At 43.3% G+C, this 11,730-nt stretch overlaps 1 protein-coding gene across 1 annotated transcript in view; it reads left to right on the top strand.

Moving 5' to 3' along the window:
- LOC103592199 (ubiquitin-conjugating enzyme E2 L3) overlaps nt 1–11,730 on the top strand; it is a 47,153-nt gene that overhangs the window by 17,093 nt on the left and 18,330 nt on the right. Inside the window, exon 2 of the mRNA XM_008574807.1 lies at nt 3,588–3,683. Coding sequence (XP_008573029.1) covers nt 3,588–3,683 — 96 coding nt within the window. The remainder of the gene's footprint in view (nt 1–3,587; nt 3,684–11,730) is intronic.

Raw genomic sequence — 11,730 nt, 5'->3', positions numbered from 1 at the left:
TTTTTTTTTTTTTTTTTTTTTTTTTTTTTTTTCCGTGTCTGGCAACGGATCGCAACCCTCAGTGTTGCCCCCGCACCGGACCGGGGACCGGCAACGGGATCGCAACCCTCGGCACCGCTCCCGCGCCTCACTCAGCCAGCGAGCGGGAACCGGTCTGTATGTGGGATCCGAACCCTCGGCGGGAGCGCCACCGCACCTCCCAAGCGGCGCACCACAGCAGTGCGCCACCGGGCCGGCCCCAAACCCATCTTCTTAAAGTTGTTTTCCTCAGTGGAGGCATGATTGTCATTTTAGGCTAAACAGTTCTTGTCTCCAGGACTGTCTTGTGCAATGCAGGACTTTTAGCATCCTGGCCACTGATGCTGCCAGTGGTTCTCAGCTGGGGCTTGAGAGGACATTGGGAAATCAGGATGGGGTGGTGTCACAATGCCTGTCATCTATCTCATGGGCAGGGCTCAAGATATGCTGCCAGTGGTTCTCAGCTGGGGCTTGAGAGGACATTGGGAAATCAGGATGGGGTGGTGACACAATGCCTGTCATCTATCTCATGGGCAGGGCTCAAGTGCGGAGTCCTGCCTGAGTGTTGAGAAACCCTCAGCTACAGGGTGCTCAGCATTCCCTGAAGGTGACAGGGTTGTTTTGTTTGTGTGTTTCTCTCACTTCTGCCTTATAACCAGTTCTTCCTTGTTGGTGAGAATTATGCAAAGGAATCAACTGTTATACAATGTAAAAAAATATATATATATGCGAAAGAGGTTGCTTCTTCTGTCTTTGGAGAGCTTAACTTGATGGCAAGGTAAGTTGAGAGTTTATCTGATAGCCCTGCTTTGGATTCCCTGAGCCTCCCAGGTCTGTCATGAGTGTCATTAATGTTTTCCATTCTTCTTTTGGCCAGGAGGTGTATGGCTCATTTCTGCCTTGGTATCACTTTTACTTTTGTTCATGTATTTCTTTGATATCAAAGCACTAATAGGTGACCTCCCTGCAGCCCTGCGCACAGTGCTCACTTGTTCCTCTCCTTTTTTTTGCACAAGATACAGTTTTTTACTGCCATGTTACAGTTGAGTCCCATCTTGCCATATTTTCATGATTCTTGTAAAATTTACCTCCTTGTGTTTGTCACTCATAGTTCACATTGTTAGTATGTGCATTTCTGAAGCCATAAAGTATATTTACAGATTAATTTTTAAAATTTCCCCATGAATATTAGATATCTTCTCCTCTGCTGTTTCTTCTTTTTTGGTTGTCTAGTTCCAAAGTTCTATACGTAATATTTTTTTTCCCGTCTGTATTTGGTTTAAAACATTTCATTTGGTAGGATTCAGGTTTTAAGGGATATTTTATCTTCTGTCCTTAGCCGAGAATCTTACCGCTAGTATCTTGAGCCAAGGACCAGAAAGTCAAAATAGAGCTTTACCGCTTATTTATAGAGAATCCTTCCCATCCCAGGTCCTTTTTTCCCTCCCAAAGCTCCAGTTTCCTATCCATTCACTAATCTGGTCATTAAGCAAATGTTTGAGCACTACCATGAGCTTGGTCCTGGCAGTACTGGGGCTTCCTGAACCCTTCCCTCACGCAGCACTACAGAATAGCTTATATTCTATTTGGGGAGCGGATGGAGGTGGTACTGTGGACATAAGATCTCTTCCTCTTCCTGAGTCTGCCCAGGCTTCACAATCCCCAAGGAAACATTCTGATGAGTCTGGCATGAGCAGGAGGACCAGACAGCAGTTGGCAGGTTGGAGTGGTCTTTCAGGTTCCATGCTTTTTATCATGTAGGCTCAGGAAAAGGGGCCAGGCCACTCCCTCCCCCACTGCAGAGTATAGCAGGCCCTGTCAGCTGATGCAGCTGGGCCTTACTTAGAAATGGATCCATCCCCCAGCACCAGCGCATCTCCCCTCACTGTACAGCTTGTTAGAAATCCCAATGTGCAGGCTCCACCCACACTTGCTGAACCAGAATTTCTGGGGCTGGGCCCAGGTCCAGGTGATTGTGGTGGGCAGTTAGGTTCATAAGCAGTGAACTACCTGTGGGAAGAAACTTGTGCTTGTCACTTGCCACGAAGCACCAGTGTGTCCTGACTGCCTCTTTCGTGCATTCAATCACCACAATCTCAGCCCACTGTGGACCAGGCATCCCTCACATCCTCCAATCCAGAACCTGTGACACTATTGCCAGATGCCTGTTCCTTAGGAATTGTTTCCTTCCATGCATGCCTATATAGCCCCAGTGTGCCTTACAAACTGCCACTGTGTGATGGGAGTGTGGGGTGCGGAGGATCGTTTGAGCTTGGCATGGGGGCTGGTAGGGAGCCTCTGTGCCATTGTGAACTGCAGCACCGCATGAGGAGGCGCCTTCCCCATTCTATAGGCTGTGTGGGCTGGGCCAGAGAGGAAGCAGCCCTGCAGAGCAGGCAGGGCTCAGCTGGGTGGTACCCGGGTTGTAGAAGAGAAGGCACCTGGGAGATGTGGAGGAGGCAGTGGCAGGGAGCAGCACTCCAGGTGTCTGAGAGTAGAGGAATGTTGGTGATGTGGTGCACCCTGGGTGACTTGGGTCATAATGCCTGCTTGACATTCAGTTGAGGTGTCAGGGAGGCAACAAGGAATATCAGCCTGGTGCGCAGCTGAAAAAGAAGTGATGGACAGTTTTTTTTTTTGAGACCAGCCGCACCGCGCTCAGCCAGTGAGTGCAGCGGCCATCCCTATATAGGATCTGAACCTGCGGCGGGAGCGCTGCTGCGCTCCCAGTGCTGCACTCTCCCGAGTGCGCCACGGGCTCGGCCCATGGACAGTTGTAAAGACATCTCAGGCAGGGTCCTGAAGTATTAAATCTTGGTGGTTGTGCTTTCTGGATGCAATGGCATTTGCTGCATTGACTGTTTATATACTAATAAGCCTTCATATTTGCAAGGGACCCTGTTGCTTATAACGTGATTTCCCCTTCATTGTCTGCAGCACTGGGTCTTATTACCCCTGTTTTGCAGCTGAGGAAACTGAGGCTCAGTGGAGGTTTCCTGTCCTCCTCCCCATCCCAGACTGGATAATTGTTCTCTTTGCTGTGTGCCTATGCTGAGGTGGAGTCCTGAAATCGCACCTACAGCATTGGGTAGAAAACTTTGTGGGTATGCATTTGCTTCTAGTCCCCAGTTTTATTCATCTTTATTCTCAGCGTCCGACACATAGTCAGTGCTTAACAAATCTTGGTTGGAAGAAGTCAGGCTGGTAGCACCTCATGTCGCCTCTGCTGTGCGTCTGCAGGGTGCTGAGGCTATTTAAGCCAAGGCATGGTGACCAGCCCAAGGAGGAGGTGGTGCATCTGCAGCAGCATAGTCCCCCCATCATGTACAGTGGGTTCACTGAGGTGGGGGCTTGTCTTGGTGTGGGGCATGGGTAGAGGCAATGACCTCACAGAGGGGAACACTGTACCTCTGTGCCTCCTTTACCAGACCAGGCACAGTCTAGTCCTCACTCTCCAATTTTGTCATTGGTGGTGGTGTCACTCAGTTTAATTTGAGGGAGTCAGGAGGGATCTTAATATGTGGTGCTTTCCCCTATTTGACACCCCTTTATGCTTTGTTAATCAACAGGAGCTTGAAGAAATCCGCAAATGTGGAATGAAAAACTTCCGTAACATCCAGGTTGATGAAGCTAATTTATTGACTTGGCAAGGGCTTATTGTTCCTGTGAGTATTGAACACTTCCACTTCTTACCAGATTATTCTTTAAGGTGATGTGCGTGCTGTTGGGCTTATCTTTCTGCTCTTAAATAGGCTCATAGTCTAGACAGCCAACAGATACACAGAAGTGGGCTGTCACTCTAGGGTGATAAGGTAGGGAGTGAGCTTAGCCTTGGGTTCCTAAGTAGAATCACATCTTTGCATTGGTTTTGTAAAGTTTTGGGGATCCTGATCTTTCCAGATCTGTGGTTATTGACCCAGGGAAAAGGAGTCTGTATCTTATCTGTGCTCCTGTTCTTTCCTGTCTTCCCTGGTTCTGTATGCCTGGACTTATTTATCAGGACAAGACCTTCTTCTGTGATCTCCCTTGGGAGAGGGCAAGCATCCTATCTAGATCTTCTTTTGTTTTTTCCTTTGGTTTTTAATCTGTGTTTCTAACCCTCTGGACACGTTTGTTCCTGGCTTTATTCCTGCTACCCTCCAACATGTGTCTCCTGTTTGTCTCAAATTCCTTTTCTTAATTGCCCACATGTTCCCTGCACCCAGTGTTTGTTCTGATGCTTGTGTCTCCAGTGTCTGCCCACCCCCTGCCTCCACCCCACTGTCTCACAGACTTCTGCCTTTGGATGGGCTCTGGCTTCTTCTAACAGCAGCTTTCCCTTGGCCTTACTGACACCTTGATTTACTGTCTCTTCTTTTCTTCATCCTTTGATCCCCTCACCCCTCAAGAGACTTGTCCTGTACTTAACCTCAGTTTGCAATCCCCATTTCTCCCACTCTCCTGAAACTGCTTCACACCAAGTGCATGGGCTCCCCTCCATTGTCACACCTTGGGCTCGGCAGCCCTGGCACTGTGGCCCTTGTCTCCCAAGCCTTTGGAGCCCGGGCAGTGGCCCAGTTGCCAGTACTGTAACCAGTGTGCCTCTCACTTTTGTCCTGCTGCTGCTTCCTCCTGACTCTTACGCACACCTTTCTCCTGTTCTGTTTTGTCTCTGGGGACCCTGCTTCTTCCAGCATCACAGCTTATTATGCTGGACGTGGAGGGTTCCTGCACCTCTTCCTCCATTCCTGCCTTCTCTTTCAGAGCTGCACCATCTTTCTACCAAGCGGCCTCACTTAGACCTTGTGTAGCCTTCTAGCTACCTGGCTCACAACCTTGACCTTCTGCGTGAGTCTTTCTTTCATGTTCTTCCACATCCACCCTTCCTCTCTCTTCCTTGTCTTCTCCACTTTGCTCATCTGAGCATCAGGCCCTTTCCCTGTGCCTGACCCTATCCTGCCATTGTTGTATATAATCTTTTCTTATGGGCAGATTGGCTATGTTGCCAAAGCAAGACATAGAACATGCTTACTTCAGATGCTTTCTTCTTGATGCTGGTTATAAGGTCATGCCTTTTTAAAAAAGTCCCTGGATCTTGAATAGCAAATATTAGATTTGTAGTTTATTTCCATAATCATTCGAATAACTAAGGAAAGATATGTTTGTAGTGTTTTAGTACATACTCAGGATGTTTAAATCTGGGAGCTTCCAGCCTGGTTTTGGAGAAGAGTCCTGTAGATTTCTTTAGGCTTGCAAGTGGTGGGGCCTGGGTCACAGGGTGTGGTTGGTGGGGAAGTCTCTGAGTGGGAGTGGTCTGCCTGTGACTGCAGCCCTTGCCTGCTGTAGGTACCTGTTAGGTGCTGAGCAGAAAGATGATCAGATCATCTGACCACTTGTCTCTTCTCTGATTGATATTTTGTATCCTGTGGTGGGGAAGTCTCTGAGTGGGAGTGGTCTGCCTGTGACTGCAGCCCTTGCCTGCTGTAGGCACCTGTTAGGTGCTGAGCAGAAAGATGATCAGATCATCTGACCACTTGTCTCTTCTCTGATTGATATTTTGTATCCTGTTGATATGAGAAGTGAACAGTTAATCAGTGGCTCTTTGGAAAATAAGAATGAATGGGATGGTTTTAAGCAGTAAAGCTCGGGCGGTCTGGCCCTGTGAACCCAGTGGCCTGAGAGCCCACAGGCCAGCTCAAAGGGTGGATTGCTGTTGGGCAGGCTGTGCCCCCAGTTCACACCAAGGCTTCCCTCTGGTTTCACACTGCCAGAGCCTGTGGAACAGTGGACTAAGGTCTCATTGAGCCAAAGCTGGAGACTGGCTGGTAGAATCCCAGTGTGCCTAGAAACCCCAGTGTCCAGGCCAGAGCCTCACCATCTATTTGAGGAAGCTGGGCCCAGAGGCAGTGCCACCTCCAGGGCTGCTCTCACCCTGCTCATACTGCCCTCTCTCAGTCCCGTCTCTTGCTTCCCTCCTGTAATGACTGCCCAGGGACCCTGGGTGGGTATGAGCCCTGTTTCAAGGAAGCCTGTCTTCCTTCCCTAGAGCAGTGAAGGCATTCTTGGCAGCCACCCTCCCCTGGGTCCACAGTTGTGCCCCACACCTACCTGGGCCTCAGGTCTTCCTGCATTGTAGAGGCTGGGCCAGCGTGGGAACCTTCTACCCAAATTCACTGGAGGTCCACTCATTTGGGGTGAAAGCGGAGTCAGAGTGAGAAAAGGCATGGCAGCCCCCACCCCTTGCCCTTACAGCTGGATGTTGGTTGTTAGGGAGTCTCTTAGTAAATGTCCTGGCTGTCGACCGAAGGTAAGGCTAGAGAGGTGCTTCCTAGAGACACTGCATTGTTACCATGGCAGTTCAGGTTATTCCCTTCAAATGTTTGTTTTTCTGTAAAAATTTTTCCATCTGAAATTCAGAGATGAAGTATAGGAAGAAAATATTACTCATAATCCCATCATCAAGAAGTTCAGTAAGTTTTTTGGCACTGACTTTTAGGAACTAGGGGTATGATGGTGAGCCTTCTTGAAGCTTCTAGCCTAGGGAATGTGTTCACTCTTAAACTTTAACATAGTTCCTCCCAGTCTTTTTTCATGTAATTTTTAATAAAACATTTCATAATTTCATAATTATTTCATACTTTATAATTACTAGGTCACTGCCTTGAAACTCTGTGAAGATAATGTTTAATAACTATGCAATGTCCCATAATATTTGTATTATCATTTATTTATTTTAATCTTTGTTTATTTTTTATTTTAGATTCTGATCTTAAAATATAGTATTCTGACCATTAGGATCAGTTATATTATACATAAGGGAGGGACTTTCTATAGGGCTATATATATTGCTAAATTATTTTCCAGAAAGGTTGTACCAATTTATACTCCTACGGACATGGTCTGCACAAAGGCCCACATATGTTCTTGGCTGTCATTGGGCATTTTAAAAGGGAGTCTGAGTGTCAAGTACTTCAGAGCCTAGGCTCTGGGGTCTGACTGCCTGAGGTGAAAACCCCTCAACTGGCTTGGGGATCTTCGGCAAGTTACCAGTTGGTCCTAGTATCCTCACCTCTGTAACGGGTATGATACTTAACCTCTACGGATACTGGAAAAGTTAAACAAGTGCATGTGTGTGAAGTGCTTAGGCTAGCTTGGTGCTCTTGTTATTAAAGGTCATAATTAAGGCTTTTGTGGGACCTCTTTGGGAAACTCTTGGACAATATGTAACAAAAAGCCTATGAAACAAACATACAAAAAGAAATCACTGTTGTCAATTTGATTTACATTTTAAATTTTGTTATTGTGGGGCCGGCCCCATGGCTCACTCGGGAGAGTGCGGTGCTGACAACACCAAGGCCACGGGTTCGGATCCTATATAGGGATGGCCGGTTTGCTCACTGGGTGAGCGTGGTGCTGACAACACCAAGTCAAGGGTTAAGATCCCCTTACTGGTCATCTTTTAAAAAAAAAAAAAAAATTTTTTGTTATTGTGGTTGGCTTTTGCCCCCACTTATTTATTGATTGTTTATATTTCGTTATCTGTTAAGCACCAAGTCAAGGGTTAAGATCCCCTTACTGGTCATCTTTTAAAAAAAAAAAAAAAAATTTTGTTATTGTGGTTGGCTTTTGCCCCCACTTATTTATTGATTGTTTATATTTCGTTATCTGTTAAGGTTTTATTATGTTTCTTTGTTGAATTGTAGGAATTCTGTATATTAATCCTTTGTGCTGGGGAAATATTTTTTATCCTTTTGTTTTCTTTTTAGCTTTGTTTAAAAATTTCTAATTTGAGGGCCGGCCCGGTGGCACACTCGGTAGAGTGCGGCGCTTGGGAGCGCGGCGGCACTCCCGCCGAGGGTTCGGATCCCATATAGAGACTGGTCCGCTCACTGGCTGAGCGTGGTGCGGGCGCGACACCAAGGGTTGTGATCCCGTTGCCGGTCACAAAAAAAAGACAAAAAGGAAAAAATTTTTTTTTTCTAATTTGAAAGTTGCTTTTTTTGGGGGGTGGGGGGTGGCTGGCTGGTATGAGGATCCAAACCGTTGACCTTGGTGTTATCAACATTGTGCCCTAACCAACTAGGTTAACCGGCCAGTCCCCTTTACTAGTTACAGATCTATTTAGATGTTCTATTTCTTCTTGTGTAGATTGTATGTTTCTTTGGTAGATTGTAGTTTCTAGGAATTTGTTGATTTCATCTAGGTTTTCTGATTCGTTGGCATACAACTGTTCATTGTGTTTTCTTACAATCCTTTTTATTTCTATAAAATTGTTAGTTAATGTCCCCACTTTCATTTCTGATTTTAGTAGTGTGAGTATTCTCTCTTTTTCCTTTAGTCTGTCTAGCCAAAGTTTTGGCAATTTTGTTGATATTTTCAAAGAACCAACTTTTGGTTTCATAGTTTTTTGTGTGTTTTTTGTGGCTGGCAGGTAGAGGGGGGTTTTTTTTTTTTTTTTTTTTTTTTCTATTTTTTGTTGAAGTCCCTATTTCATCTCCTCTGTAATTGTTATTATTTACTTCTTTCTCCTAGCTTTCTGTAGTTTGCTCTTCCTTTCCTTGTGTACAGTGTCCATTTAAGATATTGATTTTTGCAGTCTTTTTTCAATGTAGGTATTTACAGCTATGGATTCCCTCTGAGCACTACTTTCACCACATTCCTTAAGTTTTGGTATGTCATGTCTTCATTTTTGTTCATCTCAAGGTATTTTCTAATTTTCCTTTTTATTTTTTCTTTGACCCATTGGTTTTTCAGGAGTATGTTTAATTTCCACATAATCGTGACTTTCCTAGTTCTGTTAATTGATTTCTAATTGTATTCCTTTGTGGTTAGAAAAGATACTTAGTATGATTTTGATCTTTATAAATTTTTTAAGACTTGTGGTCTCTTTTGGAGAATGTTTCATGTGCACTGGAGAAGAATGTGTCTTCAGCTATTGTTGGGTGGCATGTTCTCTATGTTAGGTCTAATTGGTTTATAATAATAAATATTTGTTCAAGTACTCTATTTCCTGGTTGACCCTCTTTTTCAATATTATTGAAAGTGGGATATTGAAGTATCCAACTATTATTTTGGAACTATTTCAGAACATATATTTCTCCTTCAATTTTCTCAGTTTTTGCTTTATATATTTTACGGCTCTGTTTTTAGTTGTGTGTATGTTTATAGTTGTTATATCTTATTGATAGATGAACCTTTTATCAATATATAATGTACTTTTTTCTCTTGTAATCGTTTTTTACCTGCAACTTTACAACTTCATCTAAATATCAGAAGGCACATTTAGAAGTTGTTCGACTTCCAAAAACCAAATACATTTTCTCTTACTTGGACAATGAATAAGGGTGCCAGGACCAAGGATCACTAGCTGCCCAACTACCAAAATTTTATGCTTCCGAAATCTCTTGATGTCAGTTTTTCACAAAGAGCAATCAAGTTGTCCTATGTGTGCCACTCACAACAGAAGCCCTTTTTCACTTGTAATCTTTTTTGACTTAAAATTTATTTTGTCAGATAGTAATATAGCCACTGCAGCTGTCTTTGGGTTATAACTTGTATGGAATATCTTTTTCCCTCCTTTTACTTCTAATCTCTTTGTGTCTTTGCATGTAAAGTGAGTCTCTTATAGACAGCATATAGATAGATGGTGTTTTTAAATCTATTCTGGAAAGCCCTCTTTAAAGTGGAGAGTTTATTTTATTCACATTTCAAGTATTTACTGATAAGAAAAAGGACTTCTGCCATTTAGTTATTTGTTTTCTGGATGTCTTATATACTTTTTCTCCCCTTCAGTTGCTGCATTACTGCTTTTTTTTTGTATTTGGTTGATGTTTTTATAAGGTACCATTTTGATTACCTTCTTTCCTTTCCTTTCCTCTGTATTGATTAGTTATTTTCTTAGAGATTACCTTGGGGATTTCAATTAACTTCTTAAACTTATAGCAAGCTAGTTTGAATAATACCAACTTAGTTTCAAAAGTATATAAACACCCTGTTCCCATATATCTTCATCTCCCCCTTTCATGTTGTTACTGTCACATATTGCATCTTATACACTGTGTGCCCATTAACATTGATTTATAATTATTGTTTTATATATTTGCCTTTTAAATCATATAGAAAAATAGAGGAGGGGCTGGCCATTTAGCTCACTTGGTTAGAGCATGGTGCTGATAGCACCAAGGTCAAGGGTTTGGATCCCCTTACCAGCCAGTTGCCAAAAAAGAAAGAAAGGGAAAAAACAAAACAAAAAAACAACCCAGGAGTTACAAACCAAAAGTACAATAATACTGGCTTTTATGTTTTCCTGTGTAGTTTACCTTTACTGTCCTTTATTTCTTCATATGGCTTCAAGTTACTGTATGTCCTTTCATTTCAGCCTGAAAGACTCTCTTTTGTATTTCTTTTAGGGCAGATCTACTAGTGATGAATTCTCTCAGTTTTGTTTATCTGGGAATGTCTTAATTTCTACTCCATTTTTGAAGGATAGTTGTTTTTTTTTTTTTCCTTTTTGTCTTTTTTCGTGTCCGGCAACGGATCGCAACCCTCAGTGTTGCGCCCGTACTGGACCGGGACCGGCAACGGGATCGCAACCCTCGGTGTCATGCCCGCACCTCGCTCAGCCAGTGAGCGGGAACCGGTCTGTATGTGGGATGTGAACCCTCGGCAGGAGCGCCGTCGCACTCCCAAGCGGCGCACTGTAGCAGTGCGCCACTGGGCCGGCCCTTTGAAGGATAGTTTTAACAGTTTTTTCTTTTCAGTGCCTTGAATATGTCATGCCACTGCCTTCTTTCTGGCCTCCATAGTTTCTGGTGAGAAATTAGTGGTTTGCCTTATTGAGGATCCCTTGTACATGTCAAGTTGCTTCTCACTTGCTGCTTTCAAAATTCTCTCTTTCAGTGATTTGACTATAATGTGTCTTGGTATGGATCTCTTTGAGTTTATCCTGCTTGGAGTTCATTGAGCTTCTTAGATGAAGATTTATATCTTTCATGGAATTTGGGAAGTTTTGGGCCATTATTTTTCAAATATTCTTTCTGTCCCTTTTCTCTCTCATCCTTCTGGAACCCCCATACTGTTTATTTGGTCACTTCTTAGTGTCCCACACGTTCCTAGGCTCTGCTCAGTTTTCTCCATTCTTTTTTCTTTTTGTTCCCTAGACTGGACAATGTTAATGGTCTTCAAATTTGCTGATTCTTTCTTCTGCCCATTCAAATCTACTGTTAAATTGCTCTAGTGAAATTTTCATTTCAGTTATTGTGCTATTCAGCTCCAGAATCTCTTTTTATAATTTCTGTCTCTTTATTGGTATTTTAATTGCATTCATTTTCATGGTTTTATTTAGTATTTTGTCTATGGTTTTCTTTACCTCTTAGAGCATATTTAAGACAGTTGATCTTGGGATTATAACACTGCACATTAACCGAGCTAAGTGACCAACCCCCTAAGACAGTTGAATTCAATCTTTGTGTAGTAAATTCAATGTCTGAGCTTCTTCAGGGGTGGTTTCTTTCAATTTATTTGTTTTTTTCATTAATTAATTAATTAATTTTTGTGGCTGGCCAGTACAGGGGGTCTAAGCCTGTGAACTTAGAGTTATAAGTCTGCACTCTAACCAACTGAGCTAATGGGCCAGTGTGTTGTTTTTCTTTAAATGAGCCATACTCTCCTGTTTCTTTGTATGCTTTATGATTTTTTTTTTTTTTTTTTTTTTTTTTTTTTTTTTTTTTTCCG

Source organism: Galeopterus variegatus, unplaced genomic scaffold (assembly GCF_000696425.1).
Source record: "Galeopterus variegatus unplaced genomic scaffold, G_variegatus-3.0.2 Scaffold1109, whole genome shotgun sequence".
Classification (NCBI taxonomy): Eukaryota; Metazoa; Chordata; class Mammalia; order Dermoptera; family Cynocephalidae; genus Galeopterus; species Galeopterus variegatus.
This window is presented reverse-complemented; position numbering and strand designations above follow the sequence as displayed.